An 11,930-nucleotide genomic window follows, 5' to 3' on the forward strand; every position below is an offset into this window, starting at 1 on the left:
CAGTAACTCACAGAGCCAGGACCTAAACTGATCAACTGTTTCTAAAGTCTATATTCTTATCACTAGTAACACTGTGCTCTCTTTTTTAAAAATATATAGCACTTTATTGAAGGTTAAAGAAAGAGTGAACTTAAGGGGAGTTAGCACTGCTCTTGAAATTGACGGCAACCCTATTACTTCCTGATTTTGTGAGTCACTAAAGTTTAGAGACGCGGTTTTCATGTGCGTGAAATAGGACTAAGAAATTATATCCGATAATCCCGTACAGGATGGTTCTGGGGAATCACATAAAACGGTGCATATGAAGTGCATTTTGTAAGATGTGAAACATCTTATTGAAATTTGTCTAAAATATAAAATAAAGGATTTCCCTGGTAGCGTAGTGGTTAAGAATCCACCTGCCAATTCAGGGGACATGGGTTCAAGCCCTGGCTTGGGAAGATCCCACATGCCATGGAGCAACTAAGCCCGTTTGCCACAACTACTGAGCCGGCACTCTGGAGCCCGCAAGCCACAACTACTGAGCCCACATGCCACAACTACTGAAGCCCATGTGCCTAGAGCCCGTGCTCCACAACAAGAGAAGCCACCGCAGTGAGAAGCCCGCACACTGCAACGAAGAGTAGCCCCCGCTCGCCTCAACTAGAGAAAACCCACGCGCAGCAACAAAGACCCAATGCAGACAAAAAAAAAAAAAAATATATATATATATATATATATATATATATAAACTAAAGTATGAAGCAAACACTATTGTTAGGAATTATTTGTTTGAGTTGCTTTTCATCAGTATCCACCAAAACAAAGGAATAGATGGTGCTCCCTAAATAAAATCTCCCACTTTATACAACCATTTTGTTATCCTGAAAACAATAAAACAATAAGTTAGGAGGTAATTTCTGAGCTAAATGAAAAGGGATACGTCATAAGCAGTATTTTCAACTTGGGAAATGCAGGAGGTCGGAGACCACAATAACCCTGCTTACCTCAGACAGACGGGGACACACGATTTTAGACCGGCATAGAGCTGGTTTTCTTAGTCACAAGAATTTCTTACTCCACCCCACAGTTTTCAAAGTAAAAAAAAAAATATCTGTTCTCATATCCAGGGAATGCTGTTGACTGTGTTCATTGTGTTTTATTTTTGTATGACCTGATGAACTCTAGATTGGACTTTGTCCTTTGTGTCTAAGAACGTGAATTTTGTATTGTTGAGTCATACCCTGAGGACAAATGCAGAATTCAGTAATTTGGTTCCAGTTAAAATAAGCCAGGAAGTGACAAGATCTCTACGTAGTCTTAACTGTGAGGAAAAACATGTGAGTTCAGGCCTTTGATGCTTTATTTTCATCTTGACTCTCCGCTCAGATAGAAGTTGCAGTTTGATTTTTTAAATTGCTTATTGTGGAAACACAGAGTTAAACATACACCCAAAAGGACCCTCACCTCCCAGACAGTTAACTCTGAAGGAGTCTGAAGGGTCCTTTTCTTAGGTCTATTCTTGTCTCTGTACACAGTAGCTGTTACCTGTAAATTTCTGTTCACAATTAATATCTAGAAGGGGAAGCCCTTGGTCTCTTTGTTCAGTCACATGAGTGGGTTTAAAATGTTGGCATATTTTTGAAACTGCTGTCTAAATCACGTCTTTGAAACATGTCATGATATTTTTACTTCTCGGAGTCTGCTGAGCTCTGTACAAAATCACTCTGCTGAGTTCTGGACAAAGGGACAAAACAGCATCAATCACTCAGTCAGTAACTGCATACCTGGAACACACACGGCTGGCACACTTGCCCCAAACTCCTAAAATACCTTTGAAATGTGTCACAGTGGCCACTCTGTCCAGTGCCCTGTGGAAAAGAGCAGGAGGCTTGTTCCATTTCCAGAAATGGGGGTTGCTTGAGCTCAGTCTCATTAGGGAAGAATCCTTGTCCTCTGTTCTATTAGTTCTGTGTCTGTATTCTTAACTCAGAGAAATGAGAAACTGGTTTCCCCAGCTCCTGGTTGTAACTGATGAGATGTGAAATGAGTTTTCATGACAGATGAGCACCCTTAAGGGGGTGACTAGAACTTGTCACATAAGCAGGCCTGTATGACTCCACAGATAATTTCAAAGCTCAACATTTAGGAGTAAAATCCAAGAAATTAAAATGTATAATTATAAAATTACCAATAATTAGAAATTATAAATAGAAGGAAGTTAATATCATTGCTCTTTTCCCAGGTCATGCGACTTCTCCTGTAGGGCTCTGAGCATTTTTCACTGTGCAATAAAATGTTACCATCTGTATTATTTCCTGTTCTCAAAATTTTATAGGTATCCTGTTAAAGTCTTTTTCCTAGCAACATTTCTATGCTTCTTGGAATATGTAGGATATAAAAAAATACTTTTGGTAGTGATTTTTAAAAAGGGAAAGTTCCAGAAAACATATTGTGTAGACAATTAGAGGGTGCTATTATTTTAGTTATCTTTCCTTGATAATGTGTAATGAAGGGATATTTCAAAAAAATATGGTGACCTTTTAAATTAATACTTACTGGTTTATTTTTTTTCGTTTGGTCTCTTGGCTATGTCCATTCAGTCAACAGCCAAAAACTTAGGAGGCAACAGAGAGAGAAAGATAGAAGTTAATTTTCTCTGTCCTTCCTCTCATGATTTTGTCACAATGCTGATATACCTGCACTATCTGGTAGAACTTTCTGCAGTGATAGGAATGTTCCATATCTGTACTATCCAATCTGGTAGTCACTAGCAACATGTGGTTATGGGGTATTTGAAATGTGTGTAATGCAAATGAGAAACTGATTTTTTAATTTTATTTAATTTTAACTAATTTAATGTAAATAGCTACACATGGCTAGGGACTACCATATTGAACAGCATAAGCCTAGACACATCTCTGTGTCTGGCATATTTACAACATCTAGAATCATTCCTGTTGCTTGAAAAAATGAAAAAATGACTTCGGAGGATTCTTTTTATTTTAACTTTACTTTAAGTATACGAATTTTATATTAAAAATCTGCTGCCCATTTCAGTTTGAGTTAGAAGATGTAAGCAGATATTTATATATATGAAACAAAAGATTAATTAGAGGTAATAAAATGTTGAGCTTTAGACTTGAGATAAAAGAATGGTACTTTTAATTTTTACATGTTTTAAGCATCTGTCATTGAAACAAATTTAGGTAAAATTGCAAATTGAAACCAGCGAGACAGGAAAGCAATTTTTTTCAAAAGATTTCTACTCTATGGCAAAGGCAATGAGTTTTGGGGTTATGATTATAACTAACCATAACAAAAGTCAAGAAAATCTCTTTTCAATTCTTCTTCTGGAAACAGCATTTCTAGAGCTTATATAGAGTCTCCCTGCTTCTTCCTCTTTCTCCCTCTTTGAGTGAGACCATGAGACAACTCTCTTGCAGGCCTTTCCTGTGTGTTCCTAGAAGAGACAAGACAATAGATAAAAAAAATCACACAACTGAAGAGAGAAGATGTGGGATCACATGGGAGGCCACCTAGGGCCAGCTACTTAAAACTCCCCAGGGCCTCGGGTTTGCTCACTTACTCCCCATGATAACCTACAATTTTGAGTTCCCTGACAGATCTGAAATTATATGATATCCATTCACCTACTCCCTAAATCTTATTTTACTGAAATTGTGTTAGGAATGTAAACAAATTGGTGGTTGAAGTGCTAAGTAAATGCAGAAGAACAAAGATATATGATCTGGAACAGTTGCTGTTTATAGAATGCTTATAAAAAAGTTTATTCACTCTTTGGTAGTAACACCTGTGCTACTTATCTCTTGGGGATCCTGGTAGAATGAAAGCATCTGAAGACTGTAAAGCACTAGACAGATGTGGGTGGAATTTTCTGAGAATGTGGTCGGGACTTCTCAGTTCTGACTCCCTTATGGTCCGAATGACTCACTGGTGAAGGGACTCTCTAAGTACTGCAAAGTGCATACATCCTTTCCCTTGGAGCTCTGGCTTCACATTAGGCCTTCCTGCCAAAGTTTAGCAAACCTGCCTTGGGGCATGATATTCCCCAGGTAGACAAAGACCCATCTGTGACATGAATGATACTCAATGCTAATGCAGTGCTCTGAAACTTGGTGCCCAGCTAGGCTTCCATTATGTTTTCTGCAATTGGTGGGCTGAACGTGTAGTCGTTAACCCTCTAAAGTGCTGTCAAAATCATTTACCTGTTTAGTTCTCTGAAGGTAGAACTGTGGCTAAATACACCCCAAAGTGCTCACAGAAAATTTCAATTATAAGTAAATGTCCACTTACTTTTAGAGGTCAAGATTGCATTTTGAAAATTCGTGAGCGTTGTATAGATCCATAGTATAACCCCCGCCTTTGGTCACCTTCATACTTAGCTTGTCAGCAAAACATTGCTGAACTCTGTTATTTGTGTCTTTCTTATTGAGGACTATGTCTCAGCTTCCCTTGAAACTGTCACCTGCAAGATGAGCAATGACCCAGGTAGAAAATAATATGTTATCCCTTCTCAAAATATTTTTGCTTGTAGTCACTTTAGGTTTCAGAAAAGTTGATTACCAGCCCTTAAAAATCTTAACATTTTTCATAAAGTCTATAAGCATAAAAGAAATCAAAATGGAAGCAAAAATATGAAGCTTTTTTTTTCTTAAGATAAGAAACTATGTGTACTGAATGCTACCTGTTTTAGGAGTTGGGTAGAACCTTAAATAAACTCTTAATGATTCAGGTTTATACAATGCATGTGTCCTGAAATATGTACTTGTGTTCTTATGTCAGCCATTAATTTGAGAACTGTTACAAGGCCTTAACAACCTTTTTTGTATTTGCAGTAAACAAGAACTCAACTTGGCAGATAGCTTTTCTGCCTAGTATTGTTTTATTAGTGTAATAGCTTTACGGCAATGATTCATTCAGTGGTTTATGGGCAACAAGGCGAGTAACCGTAGTTAAATATCTTTTGTGTTATGGTAATTTGCAAACTGAGCATCTTTGATTTTGTGTAGTGGTATGAAAGCTGCCAACTGGCTCAGTCATTCTCCATTTAGTAAAAGTCATCTTTCCTTGGCTTCATGTGGTTTTCCAGATGGTGGAGAAGGGCCAAGATTGCCATTTTCACCCATAGGTGATAAGAAATGGCTGGCTGCTCCTCCGTGGATTTTTATTTCAGTGTGTGTGCTTGCAGCTGTGAATCAAAGCTCAGAAAATAGGAAAGCATTTTGTGATGGTACCTATTAGTGAGTGTCCTTTGGCAGCTGTAATTAATTCAATGGTTCCTTTCCTTTAAAGGTGACCAGATAACCCATAGACAGTTTGCTTTCTCAGATAAAGGCTTTTCATTTTTCTTTTAACTTTTCAGGCTCTCTCAAATCAGCTTTGCTTTCTTCCTCCTTTCAATGCTGTATACCTGAACCTAAGACTATTACATGGTCTGAAAGCTTTGAACATCAGTGCTGTGATCAGCCAGTAAAGCAGTCCAATTTCCACTTTGTTCAAACAATGCTTTCCTGTCTTGTCTGGAAAAGTGTCTGCCAATTCATTTTTCTCCTCTTATCAGCAAAACACATATATACTGTGCTCACATGGCTTAATATAAAACACAGGGAAAATCCCTGAACAATCAGGAGACCAGTTAGAAAAAGTGGCCAGGCTCTGCTCTCATCCCAAGGCACACACTTTCATTTGTCATCAAAAGAGGAAGCAAATCAACAGAGCACTGATTTTATAGATATCAGTCATGGCAACATATTAGGCTTTGATAATGGTCTTTTTTAAACAGAGAATATTTATCATATGCTCAGCTTCTTAGGAATCATTTTCTTACCCTGAATATTCCAACTCCCCAATCTGGTTTATAGGCTGGACAACAGTGACTAATATTAGAGAAATTCTTGGCAAAGTTGTAGGAACCCAACCCTTAACCCCTTCCAAGGCATTTTGACTAAATATGGCACAGTAGGGCTTTCATATCTGTCATGGGCAGGGTATTTAATCCCCCAAAATCCAATATACTCTTCATCCATTGCTTTGGTTACTTATTTTTTTCACAGAGACACAACAGCTTTTATTTTCTTTAGAGACCCAGCAAGAGAGAACATGGGAGCAGGGAAAGGCAAATGTCATTGTCATTCTGCTATCGATACTTGAAATTTTATTTCACAATTGTGAAAGGCTTAAAAGTGATGCAAAGCATAGGCCACTTCATTCTGGCCTCTGCTTTATTTCTTGGCTTGTGTTGTTTTGCCCCGTCTGTTTGTTGGAGGTTGGGGTAGAGGAGATGCAGGGAGGAGACACCGTGAACATACGTTCCCATACTTCTACACTGGCAGCATCACCCACCACGTTCACCCAGGTACATTCTTTAGCAGCTACTATGTTCCCAACATGCTGCTGACCTGCACAAACAAAATTTCAATTTCCAGGTAAGGGTACGAGTTAGGCCACACGGAGTCAAATACTGGTTACACCAGTCACTGGCTCTGTAACCTTAATCTCTCTCTTTCCTTATCTGGGAACAAAATTAGAAAAGTACCTATCTCATAGTATTGCAGTGACATCCAAAACATTTAATACTTGCAAAGTCACAACAGTGTGTGGCATCTTGTAAAAACTCAATAATGTTAGTGATTGTTTTTGCTATCCTTGTCCTCAAGGCACTTGTAATACAATTAATAGAGAGAAAGCATCATACGTCATGTGACCTTGTGTGATACATAGTGTAAGTGCAGTAGAATTGCAGGTAAAAAAGATAATTGGCTATCAAAACTGTCATCTGGACTAGCTTTACTACAATCAAGTAGTTTTGAGTCTTTATGCCTCCCTCATGAACTCTCCTGGGGCATTCCTTCCCACCCAACCCACCCCAGTTTTGTATTCACAATATTCTTTTGAAACTCTTCTACAAGTGGGACTCAGTATTTCACTCTGTGTTAGCAGAGTCCAGGCTCCTTAGCTTTATTGAACATTGAACAAATGACCTGCCCCACAGAACGCTTATGGAACAACAGGGCTAAATGCTAAAGTAAAGGGGACACATGAGGACTGAGGACTCTAGGCCTAGTGTCCTAGTAGGTGGTTTTGGTTTGTTTATGACTTGAAACAGGGAATGTGAGGATGAGAAAATTGCTGGGAAGACAATCCATAGTTAAAAATTGTGGGGATGCCATGAAAAGTTATACAGCCTTGAAAGCATCTAATCTTCATCTAGGACCAACGTATACCAAGCATCAGGTCCCCATTTCAGTTCACATGTGTGCCTGACACAGCTTTGAGACACAAAAGGAAATCGTAACCACATTGGAGAGGTGTTGGGCCCTTGGGTTTGAGTGTGCTAGAAGCCTAGAGGACAAAAGCCCTGCTCCCAGCTCCAGGTTGCCAGAAGACTCTGGCACTTGGCCTCCTTTGGAATCTCAGTTCTCCCGCCTATAAATCGTGACTAAAGATACCTTCTCTACTGTGTGACAAGATTTGTCCGAGGGCAAATGAAATAGTGCATCTGTGCAAATTCTTTGAAAAGCATAAAATGCTACATGATACATGTAGCATGTGGTGTCATGCAGAGTTTAAAGTCTAAAAGGGAAAGTAGAACAAAATCAAAAATAAAGGCTAACAGGAGCCTCAGAATATAAAGCAAGAAGCAATTAAACTGACCGTGGAGTGTATAGAAAACCAGCATTTGTGCATATGATGGCAAATATTGACTTCAGTGAAGGCCACACTTGGGAAGAAGAGTTAGCTCCTATTTAAACTTAATAACTCAAAACATTACATTTAAACCTATTAATGTAAAAAATTAAGGATATACTTTATTAATTCAAGAAATGTCATACTGTTATACAGGTATTAATGTACAAAGATCTTAGTGGAGCATGATCTGTTTCGAATTATAATAGGTATTCTATCTTAACAAATATGTAGGAACATACACACATTTTCAGTTATTTACGGCCACTAATGACCTTCGTCAGGGCCAAATGTTTTACGTCAACCAAACATTTAGCCATACCAGCATATTATGTTCATGACTTTATTCGTTGTCCTGTCTAAAGAGATAATACTATGCTCAGTATTATATTTATCCGTAACACATGCTTTGGTCAGAAGAGTCTTTATGATAATATTTGGGACAGCACTTGGCACAAAGCAGGCCCTTAGAAAGCTCTCAGTAAATACCTGCTCAGACACCTGAAGTCATCTTGGTACTGCAGGTAGGTAATGCAGGAGGCATTACTATCAGTGATCTCCATTACTTTAAGGAGTTGGTGATTGTCAAAATATTTACACGTGTGCAATCTAGGAGCGAGCACATAGCTTTCATTGGATCCCCAAAAGCTTAAGAACCAGTTGTCATAAAGAGAATAAGTGGTATGTAGTTGAGTTATACTCCAGGCGCTTTCTAACAGGAAATGCTTTTTGTCCTAGGTGTTAAAGTTTGAGCCTGGCCATTTCAAGAGGAGGGGCAGAGCGAAGCACATGGCTCTCGTTGACATCCAGTTGCATCACCATGAGAGGTGCGACTGTATCTGCAGCTCAAGACCACCTCGATAAAAGAATGTGCTCATACTTACATTAAGCATGAAAGAACCTTTATTTTAAGGAGGGTGTGGTAAGAGACCCCTTTCCCACCAGCAACCGAACTTACTATTAGCCTGCAAAGCAATGAATACAAGTGGTTGCTGAGTTTCAACCTAGCTTTGTTAGTGCCATGAGAAGTAGAAAGGTGTATCATCAATCTCTATATCCAAGAATATAGGATTGCATTTAATAATAGTGTCTGAGGATATATATGTATATATATCCATGTCCCTGTGTAAATAGATCATATGGTTTATTCAGTATATATAACCAGGTACACCAGAGCTTACCTATGGTTTAATTATCTAGACCCTTAAAATCTGACAAAATAAGGGACATAGTAAATACATGGAACATGTCATTGGAAGATTTGGAAGATGAATTTGTTTATTTTTAAGTTTTGAATCACAAAACAATTTTGGATCTTGCTCTTTTAAAGAAAGCACCCTGTATATTAAAAACCAATAAATGAGATTTTTCTTATGCATATATCTTAATTATAAAAAAAGGACAAATATGGTTTCTGGGAAGAACACATTCCTAACCATTTTTCTCACGAGATGTACTACATACTTGGCTATATAGACAATAATTACCTGTCTCCAAAAGCATGTCGTAATAATATAGGTGCTTTAGAAATTAAGGCTTCTTTTTATGTCTTGCTGACACATGCAAATTCATTAACACCTATCTCCAAAAAATTCTCACAAGGTTTATTATTATAACCCTATGAGAGACAATTTATAAGCTAGAGCAGAATTGTTTCTTTTCAAAAACCTCTCTGCGGAAGTAACTCCTTTGGAGAATGGCATGAGGACTCTGCATGAGCCTTTCAAAATAGTGTTCATTGAAAACTGTGGGCAGTTGAAAGTCAAAAAAGTGAGCATTGAAATATTATAACTGGGAATTGGATGGAATATTTGAATGGGATCCATATTTAATAACGGATACATACTCTCCAAATTATGCCAGTTAATTTTACGTATCTTGCTTTTGTGTTTCTGTCTCTTCGATATACAGACACGGATTTACAATGGCATTTTATATTTGGCAAGCCATTATGGACTATTTATAGCCTAGAAGCTTTTGTGTATTAAAACAACCCAGTTTTATTGATGTAGAGTCCTAATCATGTACTCACTCACCATTCAATTCAGATGAATTCCTGTTTCTGAACTAAGTGAAATTAGATCTGGGGTCTCTGGTTCTTTCCAAATCTATGGAGCTTGTTCTAAGAAGCCACACTGTAAATTGTAGGTGCGCAAGTTTGGCCACTGCTCTACACTAGGAAGCAGTCTTTGCACTGGGGGTTATTATTGGTACTTAGAGTAATTTTTCCTCCCAGGCTCCTTAATGTGTGTTAAGACCTCAGAGACTGACTCCAGGCGTAAGAAGTGATTCATCATTCTCCAAAGCAAGTCTCTTAAGAGAGTGACACTGAAATCAAGATAGCTCAGGGACTGCTCGGAGAGAATGACAATTTTCATCTCACCTTGAAAGAAAATAGGAGAGCCAGTTTCTTCCCTGAGTCCAGGGCCCTACTGACTACAGCCAAGTTGAGTGAGGCCTATGTGACTGGGGCTCATTAAGTCCCAGTGTCAGAGGAGCGGCCCAAATATACTTGGATTTTTGAGCGTGGTGCTTTCAGGACCAAGTTCTCAACCATCCTTAGGAGCTCATTTCTGCTCAGCTCTTTGAAAGGCCAATGCTTATTGAAGATGTTCCTTCAAAAATTCCCTGAAAGTGTCCAGTGTTTTTACCTCAGGGGATGACTGGTAAAAATAAATACTCTATTGCTGAGTTGCCCAAAATCCCAGAGCACAATCAAAAATAGCTGAGGCAGACCCTCTAGTAATCAGGAACCACTCTTCCCCTTCACGCCTCTTCCAAGTTTCCTATGAAAACATAGTCTTCCTGTACCAAAACCCAAATTTGTGTTATATCGCTCTAGCTTGTTCAGCTGTAAGTATGAGGAATTAGAGTGTTCTACCCAGTTTTCAATAAACCTTCCAGGCTGCAATAACCAGGATGGTTTTCAGTTAAAGCCCCATCTGTACTTTTTATTTATTAGCTGAAATGCAAGCAGGCATATTCACTCACCTGTTTTTTTCTTTCCTGAGTGTTTTATTAAAACTTCTCCCTTGGTTATCTGTTATCTATTGCACTTCTAACAAACATGTAGCCAATAAATCTGTTTCACTGCCATCAAAGGGATAAAAAGCTCACCGTACAAATTACATTTCAAAATAAATCCTAATAAATCCTCAGTTCTGCATGGCTCACTCACCTGGAATAATGCCTTCTGTTCAATATGTTCTTATAGGGCAGAGCACTTTTGTAAGTAGAATTTTTCATGTTTTTTGTCGTATCAGTAACATGCAGCTTTTTCGTCTTGTAGCATTTTCTATAACAAATGTAATATGCCTCCTATCTTCATGAAAAATAAATATTGCTTACGAACAAAACTACTCCATTATTTAGTACTCAACTGCAGTTTTAAAAGGTGCACAATGTTACAAACTTACTTCCCCAAACACATGCAGCTGCTTGGAGTGACAAGATCGGGTGATTTCTGCAGGCCTGGTTTTAGAACGTTGTTCCCTGAAAACAGGCTTTTACTTTGTCCCTTCCTGAAGCCACCGGAAACCGGAAATTAAGTGGGACTTGGGTTTTGTTGTTTTCTTGCTGCTGTTGTTGCTTCTTTGTTTGACTGTTTGTTCCCTGCAGGCCTTTTAATGAAAGATATTCTCCTCTGACATTCCTTACTTTGGCGAGTACACAGCCTCTCTCTCCTTGCCGACCTGGAATCAATAACATTATGTCCACCCTCACACCTTTTCCCCTCTAGATGGACACCCCAGCTGATGGGCAAGTGTTATCACCTCAGTTGTTTATTATCAATATTTTATTTCATTATTTGGAAACAAACCCCCCCAAATAATGCCTGAACCTAAAGCGTACATTAAAGTGACCAAAAATATTTTAAAGTAATAGATTTAAAGACCATATGTAGTTTTCCGTCATAACATGAGTGCTTTCAGCTGGACAGTAAATTACGAACAGTCTCAAATCACATGAAGGCAGATGATCAATCTGGTAGCATTTGTAAGGATTCCTGGGAAGTGATCGGTGGGAGTTGGGGACTTTTCCTCCCAGCAGGTGGGGGGCTGCAAGTATCATAGTGCATCAGAGAGAAAGCTAGAAGGCCTTGGGTATAGTGACAAGTCAGCCACTTTCTGGACCAATTTAGGGGCTACACTCCTATAGAGTTTGGTGTGTGACGTGTTGGCGTCACGTGGGGCGGCAAAAACTGAAGAGAGCTCTTCTCGCTGCAAGAAATTTTGCTTTTG

General features: G+C 38.7%; 1 protein-coding gene across 2 annotated transcripts in view; it reads left to right on the top strand.

The window, feature by feature from the left end:
- The window catches only part of PDGFD (platelet derived growth factor D), a 229,464-nt gene extending 218,419 nt beyond the window's left edge, over positions 1-11,045 (top strand). For both annotated transcript variants that reach the window (XM_068555800.1, XM_068555799.1), the window contains exon 7: positions 8,428-11,045. In XM_068555800.1, coding sequence (XP_068411901.1) covers positions 8,428-8,553 — 126 coding nt within the window. In that variant the 3' untranslated portion in view covers positions 8,554-11,045. The remainder of the gene's footprint in view (positions 1-8,427) is intronic.
- Positions 11,046-11,930: the final 885 nt, after the last annotated feature.

This window comes from Eschrichtius robustus, chromosome 11, assembly GCF_028021215.1.
Source record: "Eschrichtius robustus isolate mEscRob2 chromosome 11, mEscRob2.pri, whole genome shotgun sequence".
NCBI classification, from domain to species: Eukaryota; Metazoa; Chordata; class Mammalia; order Artiodactyla; family Eschrichtiidae; genus Eschrichtius; species Eschrichtius robustus.